The sequence below is a fragment of the Argopecten irradians genome, chromosome 4 (assembly GCF_041381155.1).
Source record: "Argopecten irradians isolate NY chromosome 4, Ai_NY, whole genome shotgun sequence".
NCBI classification, from domain to species: domain Eukaryota; kingdom Metazoa; phylum Mollusca; class Bivalvia; order Pectinida; family Pectinidae; genus Argopecten; species Argopecten irradians.
The window spans coordinates 2,558,668-2,585,763 of record NC_091137.1 but is presented as its reverse complement, the minus strand read 5'-3'; the positions used below and the strand labels follow the sequence as shown (position 1 = coordinate 2,585,763).

Sequence of the window (27,096 nt, the reverse complement as noted above, 5' to 3'; positions counted from 1 at the left end):
TCTGCAATCAAATCGATAGAAACCGGAAACCATCAGAGTGGTATTTGACTTCATCTGCCCGACATGAAGGGATTTCTCTTAATGAGACTCGTTGTTGAAAGGCCCAGAATTTCGTCCAACCAGCCTAACAATGTGAGTCCACATGATCGGGTTCCGAAAGGAAACAGTATTGCTGTTGATGAGGCACGTTATCTAGAACAGTTGTTTCACAAGTCTTCGTGTGAGAGAAGACCACTCGAAGTCTACCTCTTCGTTTCCTTGTAGTGGCTCCAGACCAACGACCTCATACACCCACTTGAAGAATAACAGATTGACTGTACAAGTTGATCGGGAACAGTCGGAAAAAAAAAATTCCTTCTGTTGCTCCCCTACGGCTTACGGAAAGCAGTCGTCGTCTCGCAGGACACAAGACGTAAGTGAATTCGTGGTCCCAGAACTCTCTAGTTTGTGGATGACGGCCTCACTAGTTTTAGTGAAATCCTCTCAAGGAGTAGGATTTGATTAAAGTCGAACTCAACAAGCACATGATTGAAGTAGGACGCCTTGACTATTAATTTTCTCATACACAGATCGCCATCCAAGTGTCTAGTTGAAATACATCACCAGTTCCCTAAGGAAGAATCTAGCAAAGGGACTTGCTTAAAACCTTGACAATAGGCGAATGAGGCCTTACCCGACCAACGCAGCATTTGTGCCTATCTTTGGAGCAAAGAGACAGACACGTTTAACTTTCATTCAAGGATCAATCATTCGAACCTAATACCCTTTACAGCGTAGAGGGGTCTATGTTCGGTTATTCAACAGCCTGTTAAGACCCCATTGGTTTTCACAGCACCAGATAACATATCGAGGGCAATGGTAATTCTGAGAGGAGAGGCTTATGTCTATCGCATTGTGACTGGGCACTGAAACCACTTCCAGAAAACTTGAGCGGACACATATGGCTGAGTGGATAAGACAATGGAGATGGAGTCGGATTCTTAGCTTTGGAAAGACTTCAAATACCTTCGTATGTAACTGCCCCACTTTTCCCGTCGAGAAAGCATCTAGCACTGAAGTTCACATATTCTCCGATGCGTCTAAAGAGGCAGTCGCTGCTGTGGCATTCATCAAAGGTTTCCATAACGAACAAGAGGAAGTTGGATTCTTGATCGGCAAGGCCAAGGTCGACCCCATCACACGGGCACACTATTCCGAGACTTGAGCTTTTTGCCTCAGTTTTGGCCATAGATATTGCGGAGATCATCAGAGAACAGCTGCATCTTCCGAAGGAAAAATTCACATTTCTATACGGACAGCCAAGTCGTTCTTGGGATACATTTACAAATGACTCGAAGAGATTCCATGTGTATGTTGCAAACCGAGTCAGCAGGATTCGTTCGTTTTTGTGATCAGCTTTCTTGGAGATACGTCAGATCCGAAGAAAACCCAGATCGATGTTGCTACACGTGGATGCAGTGCACGAGAGCTTTCCACTGTGCAGTTGTCGCTTCACGGACCCCTCCCTTCTTGCGAGATAGTGCAAAGAACCTGTCAGCGCATGAACATCGATCTTATGATTTGGTAAGAGCCAGAAAACCAGATGTCAGAGGTTGCACGTAAAACAAGTAATTTGTATCAAAGGACTAGCATTCTGTCACCCGTGGAAATTGGGTCCTAATACCATCAAAAACATCAAGCAGACAATTCTGACCTGGTGTGAACGTTTTCGAGAGGTTCCTCACACATGGACAAATCTAGTCATAGCTATCTAGTATGTCTGAGTAAGGTTCGTGTGCATAGAACCCCCAAAATGTTCTTGTATTCTTTGACAGAGTACGTTTAGCGCTTCATCATCATGGAAGCACAACGCGACCAGACATTTCTGCAGAAATCACTAGCAATTACAGGCAGGGAAATCACCCACCATCCAGCCAGCAGCTTGCATCCCCCTCCAACGCACTATCTTGGGATCTAGATGTGTATTCTAGTTGTGTAGTGGTGGACGAGCTGGACACATGAAAGCTCCGATCGCTGACCTTCACACCCGATTATTATCCCAAAGACTCACCACATCGCCACCCTGTTAGTGCGCACATTTTCCATGCCAAAGTTCACCATCAGGGGAGACATATGAACCGAAGGAGCTATCAGAGACGCTGGCTTCTGGATCTGTTGGCGTTTCGCCCGTCTCGTTAATACAGCTATCCGATCTTGCCTCACATGCAAGAAGCCTGCGTGGAAGTTTTGGACTGGTCGCAGATGGCTGACCTACCACCAGATCGCATCGAGGCCCGGACCACCGTTCACATTTTGTCGGGGTAGACACCTTCGGTCCGTGGACCAGTTGTCGTATAGAAAAACGGTCAGAGGCGTCAAGACTACATCCAAATATTGGGCCATCCTCTTTTACGTGCCTCGTCTCCATAGCAGTACACATCGAGTTGGTCGAAAACATGAGTAGCGAATGTTTCATCAACGCCTTAAGACGCTTTACTGCAATTCGTGGACCAGTACGGCTCAGTTTCCGTTCAGATAGAGGGACCAACTTTATCGGAGCAATGAAGGAACTTGGTATAGATACGGCATTCGACGAAAGTGGACCAGTGCACTCCCATTTGGCCAAGAACGGTACAACATGGATTTTCAATCCACCCTACGCACATCATTTCGGAGGAGCTTGGGAAAGACTCATCGGTTCCTGTCGGCGAATTCTGGATGCTCTTCTACTAGAAAATAGACCTAAGGATCTGACGCGTGAGGTTCTGTTTACATTTTATGGCTGAAATATTGCGCCATCATGAACTCCCGTCCTCTCCTACCTGTCTCTAGCGATCCAGAGGCTGCATCTATACTATCGCCGTCGATGATTCTTACACAGAAACCAGCCAACTTTGACGCAAACCTGGACATCAGTGGATTCGGTCCGAAGGACGGCATGCGTAGTCAGTGGAAACTCGTGCAGCATCTTGCTGATGAGTTTTGGCGCGTCTGGAGACAGGAGTACGTCAGTTCGCACTTGCAAACTCGCAGGAAATGGATGGTTCCAGGAGTAACGTTCAACGAAGGGGATCTGGTGCTTGTTAAAGACGATTGTGCTCCTCGCACATATTGGCCAGTTGGAATTGTGGAAGAAACCTACCCTAGCAAGGACGGCATAGTGCGCAAAGTGAAGGTTGCCATAAATCGCGACAATACTCGTGTATTATATGTGCGTCCAATATCGGAGTTGGTACATTTACTTCATTGTGAGTGAGATATGTGACAGAACTTCTCAGTACTCATAAATCAAACTGTGAATTGTCTTAAGGAGACCCATCATAGTTGAACTTTACATTTGTAATTTGTAGCGTAACATAAGCAATATGTCATTTAGTTTAACTGATATTCTTATATTTGTAACTAACCTTTGGTGTCAGTTTTTGTTTGTCAGTGGCGATTTTAGGTAAAAATCGGAAGGGGAGTGTTATGTATCCGGAATTCTTTACCGGAATCCGGTCCTTTTTTTAGTTTTACGTCACTTCCGCCCAAGATATCAGACCATGAGGTCGAGAGTCATATTCACAGTCGTATTCTTTCGATTAGGATAACCACAGAGTAAGTCGTTATTTTTATTATGAATGTTTTATACATAAACATTTATTTAATCGATGTTTAGCCGATAAATTCACTGTCAGTTTCATTTCGAGCTGTATTTTGGTTTTTAGCTACCGAATTTTACGAGGCGTAGTGTACAATCCGGTCTGGCTCGTGTTTATGTTTACATTCTACCGGAATGATATTTTTTGTATGACATTTACCGAATTTACTATATGTAATACTTGTTTCTGTATGGAGAATAACTATTGCTAGACTTCGTAATGGTGCAAACTTAGACTTAGTTGTAGTTGACTGCAGTTGGTTGTAATCGTGAAATCCTGTTTTGTTGATATTTTTGTATTGGCATTATGTAAAACAATGACTAGGCGATCATTGTACTCAATATGTATTGATTTTGTATTATTACATTACAGTTTCTTACCCTCGCTGGAGGAGGCAATAAAAACACTTTGTCAAGAAGAACATTGTCGTTTTTGACTGCACACTAATACACCCCCAAATCATCATGGAAAGTTTCCGGTGTGACCGCGGACAGATGCAGGCTGGGTGGTATGCCTCATCTTTTCGTCTCCGTATAAAAATTTTGTTGTCATTACTAGTGCTGGAACGGTTAGTAAAAATGCCAACCGTTTAACGGGATCGGATTAACCAAACCGTAACTGGATAACCGTACACTTTTGTAGTTGTTTAAGTAATGTTACAGTCGTACATCGATGCCATGAATTTGTCATACTTCGTCTGGATTCCATAACAATTGTTCATATCTTTCAGGAAACGCTCATTTAACACAAAGAATTATTGCTTTGAATTAGATTTATTGAATTTGTCATACTTCGTCTGGATTCCATAACAATTGTTCATATCTTTCAGGAAACGCTTATTTAACACAAAGAATTATTGCTTTGAATTAGATTTATTGAATTTGTCATACTTCGTCTGGATTCCATAACAATTGTTCATATCTTTCAGGAAACGCTTATTTAACACAAAGAATTATTGCTTTGAATTAGATTTATTTTGTTTGATTTTAATAAAACCATGACAGTGAATTGAATTTGGTGTAAACACTTACAATGTCAAAGTAGGCCTACTTCTTGCACATGGTTTCTTTTGCACACGGCACTTACGTACATCATGTACACTCCGGGAACGTTTGTATAGAAGCCAAGTGACACCTATAAGCGTTTTAGTGACAACCCAGTTTCCGATAAAAACACTGTTGTAACACTTAATTTCATTACAAAATTGCGCTTCTGAAAGCATATATACTTTATACTATAGGTGAAGATGGTCATTAGTACAGGTATTTCGTTACTTTGAGGAGTATTTTTGCTGTACGAAATGTATATGGCGGTTATCGAATAGCTAAAATGCTAACAGGATACAAGCTGAAACAGAACCGTGAACCGGTTATCCGGTTACCCGTTCTAGCACTAGTCATTACCGATCACGATTTCACTTTCATCAGAAAAAATAACATCTTTCCAATAGTTTACAGTCAGATTTCTTTCATCAAAGCAAAATGTCTTCCTCAAATTGACTTCACGAACAACTATGGTTTTCTTTACTACCCTTCTATGGTATCCCTGATTTTTTAAATTCCGGTCAATCATTTTACTACTAACCTGTACATCATTTACAGTGTTCCTGTAGTCATTTAATTCGGCAGTTACTTCATCCAACGTTTTTCTCCTACTTCCACACACAACTTTTAAGAGCCTTCTCTGGTCACCATCTGTCAAATATGGCGTCCTTCCACATTGATGTGTATTTTCAATGTTTCCTTGTACGTCTCACATATCGCTTCCAAATATCAGAAACTGTAGATTTTGGCATGCCTAACCTATCTGCAACAATTGTTTGTTTTATCCACCAATTTATCATTGCTACGACCGCTTTTCTTAAGCCTTATGTCACTTCTTTACCACGACAACCCAAGTTATTTACGTGAATTCCTTCGATTCCGTCAGCAGACAACGTAATTTATTTTTACCGTCACAACATTACGCATGACGTCATCTTTCCAATGACGTATACGATGACACGAACAAAGCCTCCAAACTGGATTTATTGCGCTTTTTACTCGCCGCACAAAATTTAGCGGTATATATCACGACGCGTTTGTCCTTTTGGTTAACCGTTTTAATGGTTTTATCAATTGTTTAATAGGTAGATTCTATCAAACATTGGAATAAACCACAAATAACAAGGTTTATTAAAATTATAAACCTACTACCTAACTGTACCCAAATTGATACCAATACACGTATATTTCTCTTATATGACATTTGTTGTTTGGTATGCTTCACTTTTTTTTTGTTTTGTTTTCAAAAAGAGCATACTAACTTTATTTTGATGCTTCGTTTTTTCTTATTACAGTGCTTATTTTTATTGTTAGAATGATTTATATCATGTCTCGAAATTTCTAGTTTTGTCAAATGATGTGTACCCAAATTGATACCCAGCAAGAAAAAATGTATACAATTAAGAAAAATCAATTTATATAGATTTTTGTTATTTTACTTTATAAAGGGGACGTATTTGCGTTTATTATAACAAGTTATACTGAATACAGTTATACATTTTACTTTAAAAATTGTACAAGTGTTTTCACAACGGTACCTGTGCTAATTTGGTTCCCCGTAACACCACATAATGACTTGTGTGATATTTCAATGATTTAAAATCAGTTTTCTGTGGCATTCACCTAAGCTTATATAGTTCCAATGTGGTGTATATGTCAAAGGACCACTATCAATTATTTTTAATGATTGTAAAAAAATTCAATGTAAAAAAACTACAAACATAATTCTGAATCAATCAAGTTACAAAATAATTGAATCTAGTAACAGTTTTAGTAAAAATTAAGAAGGAGAAATAAACGCTATATAAAGAGCAATTTGAACGTGACTAAATAAAAAAATAATGTGTGGCAACTATATTTTTTCTATTTCTGTTTAGTGTTTATATCTTAAATTTCATAATTTAAGAATATTTTCTTTGAGGAGGCCTTACGCTTTTGAAAAAAAAACACGATTATAGTACAAATAGTAATTGTCGCACGGCCACATTTCTAGGGATTAACACGTTTCAGACAGAGTTTTCAATTTCAAAGTTATCTTTCAGAGAAAATAACAGAAATAGTTACATAAAACAAAGCGTAATTATCAATAAATGATGCATCTTTGGTATCACCACTGAGAAATGAGGTAAACTTTAACAACACAAATGTTTTAGGTATTTTTTCAATTAGGGTATCAATTTGGGTACAGTATCAATAACAAGGTTTATTAAAATTATAAACCTACTACCTAACAATTTTCCTCTGATGTATAACAGTGAGGTGATCCAGATCAAGCATATATATTATCATGTCTTTGGTCACTGATCTAGGTAGGCCCACAAAACGTCACGATTATTGCGCATGATGTCGCAAGTTGAGGATAAGACATAAAAACCCAACATAATTCACTGAAAAATATAACAGCTTTGACGAATTGCCAATAGTATACTCACCATGTGTGTGCGAATCAAAAGGAAACGGTTTTTTCGACATTTCCAGTCATTGACAGTGTGTCCGCCATGTTTGTTTTGGTTTTATCAGTGGGACTCACTACTATCAGGAGTGGGCAAACAGGAAAATACCGGATTCAGGAAAAGCAACTTTTTCGTTTTTATTAGGGCGTTTCAACTATCGGTGAAATGACCTATTGTTTTTGTTCTGTTTTTTTTTTTTTTATTATTATTATTTTGTTTATTTTTATTTTTCTGATTATTATTATTACAAGCCAACCGATATTTACGTAATATAACGTTATATTCATTTTTCGATTATGTGGACTGACGAACTTGCGTGTCCCTGTGCTTGGCCTGAGGTGACCAATGACCAAGGCCGTTTTCGATTTTACGGTTAGACTGGTTGGACCTAGTTGTTCGTTTATTATTAATTAAAGACGGACCTGGTGATTTTATATTGTTTTCAGACGAGCCTTGACAAAGCCGCCTATATCAAAAACTGCAGGTCCGTCAGGATTTATACTTGAAATAATGACTTTAGTCAACGGTCGAACCGGTTGTTCCGAACAAGAATTTACTAGTGAGAAGGATTCGTGTCTGTCTCTTTAACTATACAAGAAGACACAAAACGTACATACCGCAGTTTACCAAAACACGCCCCACATACTTCATACACTACACCAAGGATTTATAAGTGAGAAGGATTCTTGACTGTCTCTTTACATTAAGCCTACTAATTACTGACGGACCTGCAGTTTTTGATACAGGCCTGTGAGGGCTTTGCCAAGGCTCGTCTGAAAATAATATAAAATCACCAAGTCCGTCTGTAAACGAACTACTAGGTCCAACTAGGGCCGTTTTCGATTATGCGGTTTGCTGGTCGGACCTAGTTGTTCGTTTATGAATTAAAGACGGACCTGGTGATATCATATCGTTTTCAGACGAGCTTTGACAAAACCCTCACAGGCCTGTATCAGAAACTGCAGGTCCGTCAGGACTTATACCTGAAAAAAATACTTTTACAAACGGTCGAACCGGTTGTTCCGAATAAACGAAAACGGCCCAGTCAAACCGTATAATCGGCCCACGTGCTCGTCACAGGGGAGATAATCTGCCTTAGGTTATTTAAAATTCAAGCGTTTCAGTGAGCTCGACCGTGATGTTAACGTAAACAATCTCACCTGTTTATAATTTACCTGTGACTACGTGCTATTACATGCAGGTTTTCGATTTCGTTCGGCGTCATTGTAGTTAGTCATTGTCCAACAGGACACAACAGAAATCAGTGAGAAGTAAGTAGAGCTATTATTTTACGTTGGACCACCTTGGAATGGCGTAAGCTTATAATATATAATATTCATCTATATCGTGAAATGCCAATTTAGATATCTACATAAACAGTTGAAACCATAATTGTTTTACAACATAAATTAATATTTGTCGACTAACCACGTGTCTAAATTTACGTTGCCATGTTTAAAATAAGCTTATAAAAGTTTTACAAAGTTATATTCAGTTTATATTACGAAGTGTACTATCGTGTAGGCTATTTTCATGAAATCATTTTAATTCAACTTGGTATGAGATATCTATGTAGAAATTGTATGTGTAATACAGAGCTCTTCGAAACTAAATTTCTGATCCTTATAAGCAATACAAAATTAAATTGAATCATAGGTATTTAGCACGCGGTAAGTCAAAGACCCACTATAGACTAATATATAGAGATTAATAGTCTATAGTGGGGCTTTGACTTACCAGCGTGCTAAATACCTATGGTTGAATTAGCATAAGTGGAACCAATTAATTAAACCTTTCAACCAATGATCTTTTTAAGCAGACCTAAAGTCTGACTTTTGCTTGGATTGATCTTTATCATAATTGTTTTCAGTAATTGTCAACTGATAAAATGGAATCACTATATATGCATTCTTTTGTTTTGTGTAAGTTGATTTTTAATATACTAAGGATAAAAGATTAATAGTTTTCTCTAAATCTGCTAGTTTACGGTTTTTAAGGACATATATGTAACCAATTTACCATATATATACACCTTACAGAATGTCGTCTGGAACAGTGGAGATGTCAGATATCCCTGGACAAGTGGCACCACCAGCTCCGAAGAAAGAGTTGGAGCCAGCACTGATAACAGTGGAACAGAGTGCACCTAAAGATGTAGAGCCTTCAGGGGCAGATAATCAGGCCTTTCAGGAGGAGGCAACTCCAGTTCCAGCTGAGGAAACTCGACCAATGCTCACCTACATGGACTTCATGCCCAATTTTATCTCATCACCTGTCAATCCTGATGATGCACCTGTCTATGCAAGGTTTAGGTAAGTATATTGATGGGTAATACATGTAGTCCAACGACATGAGAGGAATTAGAGCACAGCCAGACACTTTTGAATCATTTTGTCATGGCCTACATTGCCATACAGAATTTTCTCATTGTCATTCATCTAATATTATTGAATTGATGTGCCAATTGTGGTAAAAGCTGCTTGACACAAGTTAATCATCAATTTTACAATTACATTAGTTGATGGGATGGTTTCCTTGCAATACTATAAGTATATACTTGGTTAATTCAATGTCATTTTCATACTGGAAAAAAGAGCATTTTTTCTTTCTGTAAAAATGTAAATTTGATTGGGATAATGGAAAATACAGCAAAATTTTCCCAGGAGATTGGGTTATTATTTGGCCGAAATATGACCCTACTCCGTGCGCCCCTCAAAAAAAAAAAAAAAAAAAAAATTAATAAAAAAATCACTGATTGCACATAATTTAGTAATTAAAAGCTTGTTAAATAGTCCAAAAAACTTGATCAAGTCATATAATAAGTACCATTTGATGGTTTTCATGTTGCACTTTTAAATTGTTATTAAGAAAAAGTATAAATTTGTGTTTGTCCTGTTTCAGCTTTGTTGTAGACCAGGCTAATGACTGGTTGAAAATGAATCCAGATTTTACGGTGTGGAAATGTGAAACCATCAGCTTCAAACTGATAGAGGAAGATCAGTATGATACAAAGGGAGTGCTACATGCTGAGTCCTCCTACGGAATAAACCGATTTGTAATGGGACTGAGGTGAGAACAGCTGTACGCAAAAGCCAGTTAATGAGTTTCTAATATTTGTATCTATATATTCAGATATACAGTATAAAGATATGATGTTTAATAAATTTTAGGTCACCAATCTGAGGAATATTATAATAAATTGTTCTAGACTATCTCCTTATCAATTTCTTTTATTGAATATACCAATGGAATTAGATGTCTTGAAGCAAAAATGTGTTAGCCACAATGTGTTGTTGTAAATCATGGTGAGTGTAGAAAAAGTCTTTAAGAGTGATTGCCATATATGATGCTATAGATTGATGTCACTAGGGTTTCTGATTTCCTGTGGTGTAAGTGTGACATATGATGTTGTAGATTATGGTTGGTTCCAAGAATGTCCAATTCCTTGCCAGTAGCCCAGATTGGGTACACAACCGCCATTCCAGGGGAGCCATATACAGATGAAGACCAGGGTACACATATAAAATGGGAAAAGACTCAGGCTATCAGCCCAGGGGGAGGTAACTTAGCACATGACATGATATCGTCAGTAGTTAACTCTCTAATACCCGCTGGCACCACCAGCAAGGAAAAGGAAGGAGGGACTGCGGACCAGGAAAAAACACCTGTGACCGACCTCACAAAACAGGAGCAAACTGCAGAACCAACTACACAAGCTAGTCCGCCTGAGCCAGAGAGGAAAGATATAGCCGCACATCTCTCAGAACCAACTCACAGAGTATCAGCTTCCTACCATAGTACAATGACAAACACCATCAAAGGACTGAACAAACAGCTGGCACGCAAACCCCTACCAGGTGAGAGCCATCTACATTGTCATGTTCAATACAGGAATTTTAAAGACAACAAATATTTAAATTTAGTTTAATTAGTGTAGTTCAGCGATACATTTGAATATATGCAAATGAGAAATGTGACAGATTCATATATATAAGTTGTCTCAATTCCCAGGTGTGATACTTAATGTTGAGAACCTGACCTTGAGGGCTTCCTCTGAGCAGTCGAGACCACAGATTGTGATGGATCCCGAGTGCACAAGCTGGGCTGAGGTGGGGCGCAGGAACACTGTGTTTGTGTTCGCTATCAGGATCTTCTATCTGAAGGGAAGAGAAGAGTTCTGTACAATTGGTAAGGATAGTTAGTTACTGCTTGATCACATTAATTGAATTATATTCCGATGTTGGATTATCTCCCCTTAACTTGAAACCAGAGTCAGATTGACATATCTTACAGACCTAATTTATAAAACTTTAATTGTCTCAGAATGCTTTTAGATTTCTGGAGACTGATGGCCTGGGTGTACAATTAACATTTAAAGCACCAATAAATACTGGAATCATGTAGTCCTTAGGTTTACAGAGCCTTTCCAAAGACCAACCCAATTGAGCTTTTCTTAAAAGAAAATTCAAGAAGAAAAGAATTAAGCTTCCAGAGACAGAAGAGCTGCAAGTCATCTGTTCAGAAGTTATATTCTTGAATTAGAAGAGGGCAGATCAAGATAGGCTTCATAATCTATGGACAGTGCAGATCTTTTTTGCTATTAATTATCATACACTAAATTGAACAGATTTGTATTTACCAGGCTTTATTGTTTTCTGATTCTTCCATGCGTCTTTAACTGTTTATAAAATATTGTTGTTTTTCCAGGTTTTCATGATGAACTTCCCGACATGAGAAGGGCAGGGGCTTCAGTTAAGTTTGGTCCATTCAGCAATGTTGTATTCAAAATGGGAAATTGGCTCAAACATCAGAAGGTATTTACATTTCAGTGTTTATTTGTTCATAGATGTATGTTTTATAGTGTTTTAAATTACGTGTATATTGTCATGGTCTCAAATTAACATACACAGTAATGTGCTGGGTTCAATGTGAAATTCCATCGCTATTTGTGTTTTAGTTTAATTCCTTGTTCAACGGCTTTGATGATTTCAAATTTCTTGTCTACTGTGCAGTACAGTAAATGTTTTTCTTTTCCAAAACGGCGAAACAAATAAACAACAAAGAAAGGTTTATATTTTTGTTGTGAAATTTACTCACGATAACAAAACTCACCTGTGAACACTAACTTCACGGTCAAGTAACTTTCCATTCATACAGGGCACGACCCATTCTGGCCTTCGTGTACAATGCACACTATGTCTCTACTAAACATTGATGTATACAGATGTAACAGTCATATGTTTACATAATATCCGGGTAAGATTAGTTGAAAAAGTGACGACAAGGACAAAAAAAAGACTTCATACAAAACAGGTTTTAATAGTTGCCGATTCAAAAATACATAGATTATATAGGGTTGTGGAAGGGGATTGTACATTTGTTCACACTAAGAGGGATTTCAATATATCGGAGTTCAATATAAGTGGGTTAGACGGTATCACTTTCTTTCCTATACTTAGTCAGAATATGTTTGTGTATTTCAGAATATCCGTGTGGTGAACATGCAGAGTGTTGACATGCAATGTAACCTTGACCAATCAAGTATGTATACAGTTGTACATATACAATAGTGAATCTATTATTACTGTATTGTCGAGCTGTTCTGTAAATAGCACTGTAGTCAAACCTGCTATAAACTTCTAAATAAAGACACTTGTCTATAGAGGACATCTCCATCACCCACTAAACCTACTTGTCTATAAAGGACATCTCCATCAGCTCTAGTCCACTAAACCTACTTGTCTATAAAGGACATCTCCATCAGCCCTAGTCCACTAAACCTACTTGTCTATAAAGGACATCTCCATCAGCCCTAGTCCACTAAACCTACTTGTCTATAAAGGACATCTCCATCAGCCCTAGTCCACTAAACCTACTTGTCTATAAAGGACATCTCCATCAGCCCTAGTCCACTAAACCTACTTGTCTATAAAGGACATCTACATCAGCCCTAGTCCACTAAACCTACTTACTTGTCTATAAAGGACATCTCCATCAGCCCTAGTCCACTAAACCTACTTGTCTATAAGACATCTCCATCAGCCCTAGTCCACTAAACCTACTTGTCTATAAAGGACATCTCCATCAGCCCTAGTCCACTAAACCTACTTGTCTATAAAGGACATCTCCATCAGCCCTAGTCCACTAAACCTACTTGTCTATAAAGGACATCTCCATCAGCCCTAGTCCACTAAACCTACTTGTCTATAAAGGACATCTCCATCAGCCCTAGTCCACTAAACCTACTTGTCTATAAAGGACATCTCCATCAGCCCTAGTCCACTAAACCTACTTGTCTATAAAGGACATCTCCATCAGCCCTAGTCCACTAAACCTACTTGTCTATAAAGGACATCTCCATCAGCCCTAGTCCACTAAACCTACTTGTCTATAAAGGACATCTCCATCAGCCCTAGTCCACTAAACCTACTTGTCTATAAAGGACATCTCCATCAGCACTAGTCCACTAAACCTACTTGTCTATAAAGGACATCTCCATCAGCCCTAGTCCACTAAACCTACTTGTCTATAAAGGACATCTCCATCAGCCCTAGTCCACTAAACCTACTTGTCTATAAAGGACATCTCCATCAGCCCTAGTCCACTAAACCTACTTGTCTATAAAGGACATCTCCATCAGCCCTAGTCCACTAAACCTACTTGTCTATAAAGGACATCTCCATCAGCCCTAGTCCACTAAACCTACTTGTCTATAAAGGACATCTCCATCAGCCCTAGTCCACTAAACCTACTTGTCTATAAAGGACATCTCCATCAGCCCTAGTCCACTAAACCTACTTGTCTATAAAGGACATCTCCATCAGCCCTAGTCCACTAAACCTACTTGTCTATAAAGGACATCTCCATCAGCCTAGTCCACTAAACCTACTTGTCTATAAAGGACATCTCCATCAGCCCTAGTCCACTAAACCTACTTGTCTATAAAGGACATCTCCATCAGCCCTAGTCCACTAAACCTACTTGTCTATAAAGGACATCTCCATCAGCCCTAGTCCACTAAACCTACTTGTCTATAAAGGACATCTCCATCAGCCCTAGTCCACTAAACCTACTTGTCTATAAAGGACATCTCCATCAGCCCACTAGTCCACTAAACCTACTTGTCTATAAAGGACATCTCCATCAGCCCTAGTCCACTAAACCTACTTGTCTATAAAGGACATCTCCATCAGCCCTAGTCCACTAAACCTACTTGTCTATAAAGGACATCTCCATCAGCCCTAGTCCACTAAACCTACTTGTCTATAAAGGACATCTCCATCAGCCCTAGTCCACTAAACCTACTTGTCTATAAAGGACATCTCCATCAGCCCTAGTCCACTAAACCTACTTGTCTATAGAGGACATCGCCATCAGCCCTAGTCCACTAAACCTACTTGTCTATAGAAGGACATCTCCATCAGCCCTAGTCCACTAAACCTACTTGTCTATAAAGGACATCTCCATCAGCCCTAGTCCACTAAACCTACTTGTCTATAAAGGACATCTCCATCAGCCCTAGTCCACTAAACCTACTTGTCTATAAAGGACATCTCCATCAGCCCTAGTCCACTAAACCTACTTGTCTATAAAGGACATCTCCATCAGCCCTAGTCCACTAAACCTACTTGTCTATAGAGGACATCTCCATCAGCCCTAGTCCACTAAACCTACTTGTCTATAAAGGACATCTCCATCAGCCCTAGTCCACTAAACCTACTTGTCTATAAAGGACATCTCCATCAGCCCTAGTCCACTAAACCTACTTGTCTATAAAGGACATCTCCATCAGCCCTAGTCCACTAAACCTACTTGTCTATAAAGGACATCTCCATCAGCCCTAGTCCACTAAACCTACTTGTCTATAGAGGACATCTCCATCAGCCCTAGTCCACTAAACCTACTTGTCTATAAGGACATCCCATCAGCCCTAGTCCACTAAACCTACTTGTCTATAAGGACATCTCCATCAGCCCTAGTCCACTAAACCTACTTGTCTATAAAGGACATCTCCATCAGCCCTAGTCCACTAAACCTACTTGTCTATAAAGGACATCCCATCAGCCCTAGTCCACTAAACCTACTTGTCTATAGAGGACATCTCCATCAGCCCTAGTCCACTAAACCTACTTGTCTATAGAGGACATCGCCATCAGCCCTAGTCCACTAAACCTACTTGTCTATAAAGGACATCTCCATCAGCCCTAGTCCACTAAACCTACTTGTCTATAGAGGACATCGCCATCAGCCCTAGTCCACTAAACCTACTTGTCTATAGAGGACATCTCCATCAGCCCTAGTCCACTAAACCTACTTGTCTATAAAGGACATCGCCATCAGCCCTAGTCCACTAAACCTACTTGTCTATAGAGGACATCGCCATCAGCCCTAGTCCACTAAACCTACTTGTCTATAGAGGACATCGCCATCAGCCCTAGTCCACTAAACCTACTTGTCTATAAGGACATCGCCATCAGCCCTAGTCCACTAAACCTACTTGTCTATAAAGGACATCGCCATCAGCCCTAGTCCACTAAACCTACTTGTCTATAAAGGACATCTCCATCAGCCCTAGTCCACTAAACCTACTTGTCTATAAAGGACATCGCCATCAGCCCTAGTCCACTAAACCTACTTGTCTATAGAGGACATCTCCATCAGCCCTAGTCCACTAAACCTACTTGTCTATAGAGGACATCTCCATCAGCCCTAGTCCACTAAACCTACTTGTCTATAGAGAACATCCCCATCAGCCCTAGTCCACTAAACCTACTTGTCTATAAAGGACATCTCCATCAGCCCTAGTCCACTAAACCTACTTGTCTATAAAGGACATCTCCATCAGCCCTAGTCCACTAAACCTACTTGTCTATAAAGGACATCTCCATCAGCCCTAGTCCACTAAACCTACTTGTCTATAAAGGACATCTCCATCAGCCCTAGTCCACTAAACCTACTTGTCTATAAAGAACATCTCCATCAGCCCTAGTCCACTAAACCTACTTGTCTATAAAGGACATCTCCATCAGCCCTAGTCCACTAAACCTACTTGTCTATAAAGGACATCATCCTATGTCTAAGACTTCCATCAGCCCTAGTCCACTAAACCTACTTGTCTATAAAGGACATCTCCATCAGCCCTAGTCCACTAAACCTACTTGTCTATAAAGGACATCTCCATCAGCCCTAGTCCACTAAACCTACTTGTCTATAGAGAACATCCCCATCAGCCCTAGTCCACTAAACCTACTTGTCTATAAAGGACATCTCCATCAGCCCTAGTCCACTAAACCTACTTGTCTATAAAGGACATCTCCATCAGCCCTAGTCCACTATACCTACTTGTCTATAAAGGATATCTCCATCAGCCCTAGTCCACTAAACCTACTTGTCTATAGAGGACATCGCCATCAGCCCTAGTCCACTAAACCTACTTGTCTATAGAGGACATCGCCATCAGCCCTAGTCCACTAAACCTACTTGTCTATAGAGGACATCTCCATCAGCCCTAGTCCACTAAACCTACTTGTCTATAGAGGACATCTCCATCAGCCCTAGTCCACTAAACCTACTTGTCTATAAAGGACATCTCCATCAGCCCTAGTCCACTAAACCTACTTGTCTATAAAGGACATCGCCATCAGCCCTAGTCCACTAAACCTACTTGTCTATAGAGGACATCGCCATCAGCCCTAGTCCACTAAACCTACTTGTCTATAGAGGACATCGCCATCAGCCCTAGTCCACTAAACCTACTTGTCTATAGAGGACATCGCCATCAGCCCTAGTCCACTAAACCTACTTGTCTATAGAGGACATCGCCATCAGCCCTAGTCCACTAAACCTACTTGTCTATAGAGGACATCGCCATCAGCCCTAGTCCACTAAACCTACTTGTCTATAGAGGACATCGCCATCAGCCCTAGTCCACTAAACCTACTTGTCTATAGAGGACATCGCCATCAGCCCTAGTCCACTAAACCTACTTGTCTATAGAGGACATCGCCATCAGCCCTAGTCCACTAAACCTACTTGTCTATAAGGACATCCCATCAGCCCTAGTCCACTAAACCTACTTGTCTATAAAGGACATCTCCATCAGCCCTAGTCCACTAAACCTACTTGTCTATAAAGGACATCTCCATCAGCCCTAGTCCACTATACCTACTTGTCTATAAAGGATATCTCCATCAGCCCTAGTCCACTAAACCTACTTGTCTATAGAGGACATCGCCATCAGCCCTAGTCCACTAAACCTACTTGTCTATAGAGGACATCGCCATCAGCTCTAGTCCACTAAACCTACTTGTCTATAGAGGACATCGCCATCAGCCCTAGTCCACTAAACCTACTTGTCTATAAAGGACATCGCCATCAGCTCTAGTCCACTAAACCTACTTGTCTATAGAGGACATCCCCATCAGCCCTAGTCCACTAAACCTACTTGTCTATAGAGGACATCGCCATCAGCCCTATTTCACTAAACCTACTTGTCTATAAAGGACATCTCCATCAGCCCTAGTCCACTAAACCTACTTGTCTATAGAGGACATCTCCATCAGCCCTAGTCCACTAAACCTACTTGTCTATAGAGGACATCTCCATCAGCCCTAGTCCACTAAACCTACTTGTCTATAAAGGACATCGCCATCAGCCCTAGTCCACTAAACCTACTTGTCTATAAAGGACATCTCCATCAGCCCTAGTCCACTAAACCTACTTGTCTATAAAGGACATCTCCATCAGCCCTAGTCCACTAAACCTACTTGTCTATAGAGGACATCGCCATCAGCCCTAGTCCACTAAACCTACTTGTCTATAAAGGACATCTCCATCAGCTCTAGTCCACTAAACCTACTTGTCTATAGAGGACATCTCCATCAGCCCTAGTCCACTAAACCTACTTGTCTATAAAGGACATCTCCATCAGCCCTAGTCCATAAATAAACCTACTTGTCTATAGAGGACATCTCCATCGCCCTAGTCCACTAAACCTACTTGTCTATAAAGGACATCTCCATCAGCCCTAGTCCACTAAACCTACTTGTCTATAAAGGACATCTCCATCAGCTCTAGTCCACTAAACCTACTTGTCTATAGAGGACATCGCCATCAGCCCTAGTCCACTAAACCTACTTGTCTATAAAGGACATCTCCATCAGCTCTAGTCCACTAAACCTACTTGTCTATAGAGGACATCCCCATCAGCCCTAGTCCACTAAAACTCTACTACTATACTTGTCTATAAGGACATCTCCATCAGCCCTAGTCCACTAAACCTACTTGTCTATAGAGGACATCTCCATCAGCCCTAGTCCACTAAACCTACTTGTCTATAGAGGACATCTCCATCAGCCCTAGTCCACTAAACCTACTTGTCTATAAGGACATCTCCATCAGCCCTAGTCCACTAAACCTACTTGTCTATAAAGGACATCTCCATCAGCCCTAGTCCACTAAACCTACTTGTCTATAAAGGACATCTCCATCAGCCCTAGTCCACTAAACCTACTTGTCTATAGAGGACATCTCCATCAGCCCTAGTCCACTAAACCTACTTGTCTATAGAGGACATCGCCATCAGCCCTAGTCCACTAAACCTACTTGTCTATAAAGGACATCTCCATCAGCCCTAGTCCACTAAACCTACTTGTCTATAGAGGACATCTCCATCAGCCCTAGTCCACTAAACCTACTTGTCTATAGAGGACATCGCCATCAGCCCTAGTCCACTAAACCTACTTGTCTATAGAGGACATCGCCATCAGCCCTAGTCCACTAAACCTACTTGTCTATAAAGGACATCGCCATCAGCCCTAGTCCACTAAACCTACTTGTCTATAGAGGACATCCCCATCAGCCCTAGTCCACTAAACCTACTTGTCTATAGAGGACATCTCCATCAGCCCTAGTCCACTAAACCTACTTGTCTATAGAGGACATCTCCATCAGCCCTAGTCCACTAAACCTACTTGTCTATAGAGGACATCCCCATCAGCCCTAGTCCACTAAACCTACTTGTCTATAGAGGACATCCATCTCCATCAGCCCTAGTCCACTAAACCTACTTGTCTATAGAGGACATCTCCATCAGCCCTAGTCCACTAAACCTACTTGTCTATAGAGGACATCGCCATCAGCCCTAGTCCACTAAACCTACTTGTCTATAGAGGACATCGCCATCAGCCCTAGTCCACTAAACCTACTTGTCTATAAAGGACATCTCCATCAGCCCTAGTCCACTAAACCTACTTGTCTATAAAGGACATCTCCATCAGCCCTAGTCCACTAAACCTACTTGTCTATAGAGGACATCTCCATCAGCCCTAGTCCACTAAACCTACTTGTCTATAAAGGACATCTCCATCAGCCCTAGTCCACTAAACCTACTTGTCTATAGAGGACATCGCCATCAGCCCTAGTCCACTAAACCTACTTGTCTATAGAGGACATCCCCATCAGCCCTAGTCCACTAAACCTACTTGTCTATAGAGGACATCCCCATCAGCCCTAGTCCACTAAACTTACTTGTCTATAGAGGACATCCCATCAGCCCTAGTCCACTAAACCTACTTGTCTATAAGGACATCCCCATCAGCCCTAGTCCACTAAACCTACTTGTCTATAGAGGACATCCCCATCAGCCCTAGTCCACTAAACCTACTTGTCTATAGAGGACATCTCCATCAGCCCTAGTCCACTAAACCTACTTGTCTATAAAGGACATCTCCATCAGCCCTAGTCCACTAAACCTACTTGTCTATAAAGGACATCTCTCCATCAGCCCTAGTCCACTAAACCTACTTGTCTATAAAGGACATCTCCATCAGCCCTAGTCCACTAAACCTACTTGTCTATAGAGGACATCTCCATCAGCCCTAGTCCACTAAACCTACTTGTCTATAAAGGACATCTCCATCAGCCCTAGTCCACTAAACCTACTTGTCTATAGAGGACATCGCCATCAGCCCTAGTCCACTAAACCTACTTGTCTATAAAGGACATCTCCATCAGCTCTAGTCCACTAAACCTACTTGTCTATAGAGGACATCTCCATCAGCCCTAGTCCACTAAACCTACTTGTCTATAAAGGACATCTCCATCAGCCCTACTAAACCTACTTGTCTATAGAGGACATCTCCATCAGCCCTAGTCCACTAAACCTACTTGTCTATAAAGGACATCTCCATCAGCCCTAGTCCACTAAACCTACTTGTCTATAAAGGACATCTCCATCAGCCCTAGTCCACTAAACCTACTTGTCTATAGAGGACATCTCCATCAGCCCTAGTCCACTAAACCTACTTGTCTATAAAGGACATCTCCATCAGCCCTAGTCCACTAAACCTACTTGTCTATAGAGGACATCGCCATCAGCCCTAGTCCACTAAACCTACTTGTCTATAGAGGACATCGCCATCAGCCCTAGTCCACTAAACCTACTTGTCTATAGAGGACATCTCCATCAGCCCTAGTCCACTAAACCTACTTGTCTATAGAGGACATCGCCATCAGCCCTAGTCCACTAAACCTACTTGTCTATAGAGGACATCGCCATCAGCCCTAGTCCACTAAACCTACTTGTCTATAAAGGACATCTCCATCAGCCCTAGTCCACTAAACCTACTTGTCTATAGAGGACATCCCCATCAGCCCTAGTCTAAACCTACTTGTCTATAGAGGACATCTCCATCAGCCCTAGTCCACTAAACCTACTTGTCTATAGAGGACATCTCCATCAGCCCTAGTCCACTAAACCTACTTGTCTATAGAGGACATCCCCATCAGCCCTAGTCCACTAAACCTACTTGTCTATAGAGGACATCTCCATCAGCCCTAGTCCACTAAACCTACTTGTCTATAGAGGACATCGCCATCAGCCCTAGTCCACTAAACCTACTTGTCTATAGAGGACATCTCCATCAGCCCTAGTCCACTAAACCTACTTGTCTATAGAGGACATCCCCATCAGCCCTAGTCCACTAAACCTACTTGTCTATAAAGGACATCGCCATCAGCCCTAGTCCACTAAACCTACTTGTCTATAGAGGACATCTCCATCAGCCCTAGTCCACTAAACCTACTTGTCTATAGAGGACATCCCCATCAGCCCTAGTCCACTAAACCTACTTCTCTATAAAGGACATCTCCATCAGCTCTAGTCCACTAAACCTACTTGTCTATAGAGGACATCTCCATCAGCCCTAGTCCACTAAACCTACTTGTCTATAGAGGACATCGCCATCAGCCCTAGTCCACTAAACCTACTTGTCTATAAAGGACATCTCCATCAGCTCTAGTCCACTAAACCTACTTGTCTATAGAGGACATCGCCATCAGCCCAATTCCACTAAACCTGCCTTTATCATTAGGCTTTTTTTTTTGCATATGTAGTCTATATATTAGACACAAAAAAACTTAATAGCCCTATTTGGTGTAATTTACTCAATAATTAACCTCTGTATAAAGAATATTAATGATATGTTCCTCTCGTCTCCTTTATTGTGTTGACTGCAACACAAGGGCGACACATAGGTATCACTATCTTGTTTTCTGGGTCAACGTCCAAAAACAATTTTGTGTGATAACTTTAGTATTTATTGTCTGATTTCAACCAAGCTTGGTATATTGCTTTATATCAATGAGATCTCGGAGTGGTTTGATACTGGTCAAAATCTGTCAATATTTGCAAAGATTACAGTACTTTGAAATTGTTAAAACAGATAAATTCATGGTTTCCGCTCGATTACTTTAGTATTTATTTTCTGATTTCAACTAATTTTGGAATATTGCTTCATATTAATGAGATCTAGGATGGGTTTGATATTGATAAAAATCTGTCAATATTTGCAAGGGTTACAGGACTTTAAAATCATCAAAACAGATAATTTCTTGGGTTTCTGCTCAATAACTTTTGTATTTATTGTCCAATTTCGACCAAATTATGTATATTGCTTTATATCAATGAGATCTAAAATTGGTTTGATACTGGTCAAAATCGGCCAATATTTGCAAGAGTTACTGGACTTGATAACTTCACTTAGTTATTAATGATATTTTCAATGGTAAATAAATGTTTTTATGTGATGTTTTAAACTGCTGTGCAGGTGACACATCCACCTCCATGAAATCTTGTATGTACAGATTTTACTGTAATTCTTTCATTCTCATGGTATCCCTATATGAATAATATGCATCTTGTTTGATCAAAATCCATTTCAAAATGAATTTTATCAGGGTAATGAGGATTTGCTTTGAAAATGTTTCAGATCTTGACACCATGAATTGTAATTTCTGAGGGTATCAATATTGATGTTGAACTGAAATATGATCTCACACGTAATTTTTGCTGTAGTTTTGACATTAAAGAGAAACAATCATAAAAATAATATGATTACCATTAGAAATGAAGCCTTTATTAAAATGAGATTATTGATCAATTACAGACGTATACCAGGTAAAAACAGATGTATCTGGCTTTATGGAGACCGCTCACCTTAGTACTAGGTATGCCAAGATACTGCGTCTGTTTTACGTGACCACATCAACCAAGACAGCCCTTCCGCCTTATAACACTATCCAACTGAAGACACGACTGTTCGTCCCCGTGAGGCGAGCAGAAAAGTCATTTGAGTCCTTTCCAAAGACTATGGAGCGTGTCATCAAGTGGTTGGACTATCTACGTAAGTATTTTCATTTGTCATGAAGACAAGTATTTGTTGTGTAAAGATATTAGAAATCTGACCAGCCGTTACAATGTCCCAACAATTACCACAGGTACTAAGAGTTATAGACCTTCACCTCTGGGAAAGTCACCTAATCACTGGGTAGGAGTTTTTTCTGCGAGAACTTTCCTCCACCTCCTTCGATCACCTTGCAATCCATTCTATACTTGTTCAGTAATAATCACAATTGCTTCAGTTCTTTATATGGCCCCCTGCAACAAGCCTACATTAAGCCAGCTTGGCTCATGAAGATGAATACCAGTGTCAAGTTGACTTATTTTTAAGTATCAATGATGAATTCCATGTTTTTATGACAAAGTTATGATTATTTTGTTTGGATGTGTTTGTAGGAATGCCACCATTCTTTGTGGAGACGGTTGCCTACCAGATTTTTACCCAGGGTATAGGTCAAGCTGTCCTACCTGACAGAGTGGACAGCAGCGTTAACAGGAACTCCGGCCGCCACATACTCAACACCATCAGGTAGGTAACAACACATACTCGACAAACAAGTGTAATATTACATGTATCCAGTCATTTCATATTACAGAGTTGTCTGCCCTTATTGATCACCATCAATTCTGATCTCAAAATATGTGAAAGATACTTGTATTATTTTCTCTGAAAAATATTATGTTAAAATACCTAACCACATGGGCAGATAACTCTTACCTTACACATGAATGCAGAAATTAATGAGGGGGTAATTGTGTTTTATTTAATTCAATATGCACAAAAATGTATTATGCACAAAAATGTATAACTTTCTCCAATTTAACATATAAATCTTGTTTTCATTGCTCATTTTAATAAGATTTTGATCAACATATCAGTTTTTTACACCAAAACGTTTTGTAGTACAACTTCAAAACATGATACATGTACCTGATTGCTGCCTTTCAGATTGTACATGCCATCAGAATTTATTGAGCCACCACCAGAAATAGCTCCAGACGTAGCCACTGTAGACCAAGGCTGGGGCTGTGTTATCTCGTGATCAAGTCTGCAGACGTCATCGTAACCACCAATCAAACAAGTTGCTGTCAATACAGTCTTTATAACCTTATAAACTTCGTGTTAATGATATTGCACAAGACAAAGTTCAGGGGATATATTTATACTCTCCATTGTGTACACATCAAATAGTTGTTTTTGTTACTTGTTATTCTTCTATTTACATATTTTTCATGTGAACTGAATTCCTTCCATGACTTTATCCATACATATACATGTATATATATATCTTTCAATTTTCTTATATGTATATTCTATACTTTATAACATGCAAACATGTATCATCAGTTATATGTTTCTTAACTTTAGAAAAATTCTATATTTATAGAAGCATTATGAATATATGGAGATTTAAAAGAGGTGAATTGAAGGACTGTAAAGGGAGGTTCCTTTTAGAATGTTTTACCCTTAAATCAGATGAAAAATTAAATGTTAAATCTGCATATAATAGAAGAATAGATTTGACTGAATAATAACTCTGTGACCCTATCAAACCATTATACATGATATTTATGTCCCAATTATCAGTGTTATATCGTTGTATACATATTATTCTCTCTATGCACTCTTTAATGATCTTTTGTGTGTTCTGACCATAGATATTCAATTATTCACTATAGTTTGCTGCATCATTTTCTACCTAATATAATGCCTTCATGATGATATTTATATATATTAAAATATTCATATTTATTTACCAGGGTACTGTCAATTTGTGTTCTATTTATCTGCTTGAGATCTCTGTTTTTGATAGTTATCTTTATAATGCACATTTTGTTGTTTTGTGATATATAATATTGTTGTATATTTATTTCATGTTGATATCACATATCGGATGTTTGAATGTTGAGAAAGGGAATTTGAGTACTTGAAATGTAAGCTTGTATTGCATTGATCATGTGTATTTTGCTCAAATATTGAAATTCATGTTGCTGTTTTTTTTTATTTATAAATATATATAGAGAATACATTGTTAGTATCTTGCAATAAGAAGGTTTATTTTGGTGCAAGACTTAGGAAAGCCAAGAAGACTAACACCAAAATAAAACTTGTGTTGTAAGATACTAACAGTGTATTCTGTTTATCCTGCAATTATTATGACATTCAAAGCAAAGCAAATTGCCAATTATTTACTTGATTTCGCCAGAAGCGAGACGCAATTCTTTGATGCGAAGGAAGATTCATTCACTAAACAGAATCAGAATGTACTCCTTTTCACTGTCGTTGGAAATATATAAGTGCATTCGCGAACAGTACCAGTAAATCTATTCAGTGTGTAATACAAATGTATCACTGAAACGATATGAAAATACTCAAAAAATATAATTATTCATCAAAAAATTACTTTACAATACATACCTTTCCCAGGAGCGAAGAAAAAGACGACACTGCCATACAAGATTTTCGAAATTGTAAAAATGACATCATCCCGTTGAATGTGACATCATGCGGAACACTGGACTGAATGATGTTTCATTCAAGTAGAAATTTTTCTTTGGAATTTTGACAGAGTTATATCCCGCTTTTTTTCTCAACTTAAACTATTCATCAACTGTCAGAATTTTTTTGCTGATTTAAGCATTGTTAATTATGGAGAAACCCATGGGTATATCTGAATGCATGAATCCATTATTAATGTACTTCAAGATTAAGTGCAATGTCCCTATTATGGGTGTATGGGTTAAGAGTTCTTGTTATTTGTAAATTGCAATATTTTTCATCATCGTGCTTGTGCATTTATAATTTACATCCTTTAAATTCACGATTATTTTTTTCATCGAGGGTTATCCACATTGAAATTCATATGCATGTAGCAATACACACTATCTTACTTGACAAACAAATGTTCCAACATCTAAGTAAAAAGTTCTTGTTCAGTTTTTGATTGATTAGCAATTGATTTGAACTGCTGATGATAATGAATTGGACTATTTCTTATATTTCTTATGTAAGTCATAAAGTCCTACGTTAATCTGCTGTATGATATACCAGGTACATCTTGTGAAAATAACATCCAGACAAGATTTGTCCATACCAGCTTGCTGTAAATGTATTTATGTGTACTAACATTATGAACCAGGAGATTGATTCCTTCAATGCCGTCCATTGCCACCCAAGTTATCTTAGATGAATACAGGCCCCGATTTCTCAAAACAAACTTAAGTCATAAATTTTCATAAAAGTTATATAAGGAAAAAACTTAAGTTTTGACTTAAGTCTGCACTTTTGTTTCATAGAATCGGGGCCTGATCTCTTCCGTCCATAAGTACACTGTGGATAAGAATGTGTTATTGTTCAATTCTCACCACCACCAATGATATTAATGTAAAAATTGCATAATAAAACACAATAAAAACTACAGTACATCAGTGATATTTTCTAGTTTTTATTTGTGTGACATCAGACGCTTGTGCAAAATATGTTTGGTGAACACAAATATACCTACAATGATTACTGTAATATTTTTGGGAGTGCTTATCTGATTAATATGCAACAGGAGTAAATGTAGCGGCTAGACCAGGATTCAAACCTGGAACCTCCAAACACTAGCTGAATGCTCTACCTCTGAGTTACCTGGTTAATTTGTTCCAGTATTTTCACAGTAAAATTTAAATGTTGTTTTTAAAAACTAGGCTGGATTTACTTTAAAGAATACAAACAACAGGATTTGTGTTTAAAATGTCATGCAATTTTTCATACATAGAGTCTTGCAGTCGCAGTTTTCTCCAAATTTTATTAAAAATGGCGGAATATCATAAAACATTTTTTGTAGTTGTGAAAATGTAAAAAAATGTTGAGGTATGATTGAAAAATTCTCTAACCTTGAGATCACAAAATGTTGTAAAACCCTTGGAAAGTTAACAAAAATTAGATGAAAGCTAAGACCAAACATATGTCATTAATGACTTATAACTATAATAATGGCCCAATTGATACACAGATCCACCAGTGCCTATTGACCATTTTAAGACTTTAGGAGTCTGGATAAAAAAAAATTGATAAAAATCATATTCTACATTGTATTATACACATAAAGTATAGTACAATGTAGAATACATGTATATATAGTTTTTATTGATTTTGATCTAGACCCCTAAAACGTCAAAAAATGGTCAAAAGGCACTCTGGTGGGTCAATATTGATATAACCTGTATCTATATTCTCACATCCCTGTGAATTAATGGTCGTATGTCTATAATGAATTGTGTAATACTTTCAATAAATTCCAAAACCAAATAAA

At 39.0% G+C, this 27,096-nt stretch overlaps 2 protein-coding genes across 3 annotated transcripts in view; one reads left to right on the top strand and one right to left on the bottom strand.

Moving 5' to 3' along the window:
- The window catches only part of LOC138320364 (F-box/WD repeat-containing protein 5-like), a 63,633-nt gene extending 56,044 nt beyond the window's left edge, over window positions 1-7,589 (bottom strand). The window contains exon 1 of the mRNA XM_069263287.1: window positions 7,096-7,589. The gene's annotated coding sequence lies outside the window, so the exon portion shown is untranslated. The remainder of the gene's footprint in view (window positions 1-7,095) is intronic.
- Window positions 7,590-8,228: 639 nt separating this feature from the next.
- On the top strand, window positions 8,229-26,224 carry LOC138320363 (uncharacterized). 2 transcript variants are annotated; one of them, XM_069263286.1, is made up of 10 exons: window positions 8,229-8,387; window positions 9,156-9,428; window positions 10,018-10,185; window positions 10,531-10,973; window positions 11,128-11,304; window positions 11,824-11,930; window positions 12,600-12,657; window positions 22,563-22,799; window positions 23,192-23,324; window positions 23,745-26,224. In XM_069263286.1, the coding sequence occupies exons 2-10, from the start codon at window positions 9,157-9,159 to the stop codon at window positions 23,836-23,838; spliced, it is 1,689 nt and encodes a 562-aa protein (XP_069119387.1). In that variant the 5' UTR covers window positions 8,229-8,387; window position 9,156; the 3' UTR covers window positions 23,839-26,224. The 2 variants fall into 2 exon arrangements, with proteins under 2 accessions (XP_069119387.1, XP_069119386.1); XM_069263285.1 differs by having other exon boundaries at window positions 8,341-8,430.
- Window positions 26,225-27,096: the final 872 nt, after the last annotated feature.

Excerpts from the sequence above, each read along its gene's own strand:
- LOC138320363 (XM_069263285.1), top strand. Across the intron at positions 9,429-10,017 it reads CCTGTCTATGCAAGGTTTAG|CTTTGTTGTAGACCAGGCTA; the intron begins GTAAGTATATTG and ends GTCCTGTTTCAG. Across the intron at positions 10,974-11,127 it reads GGCACGCAAACCCCTACCAG|GTGTGATACTTAATGTTGAG; the intron begins GTGAGAGCCATC and ends CTCAATTCCCAG.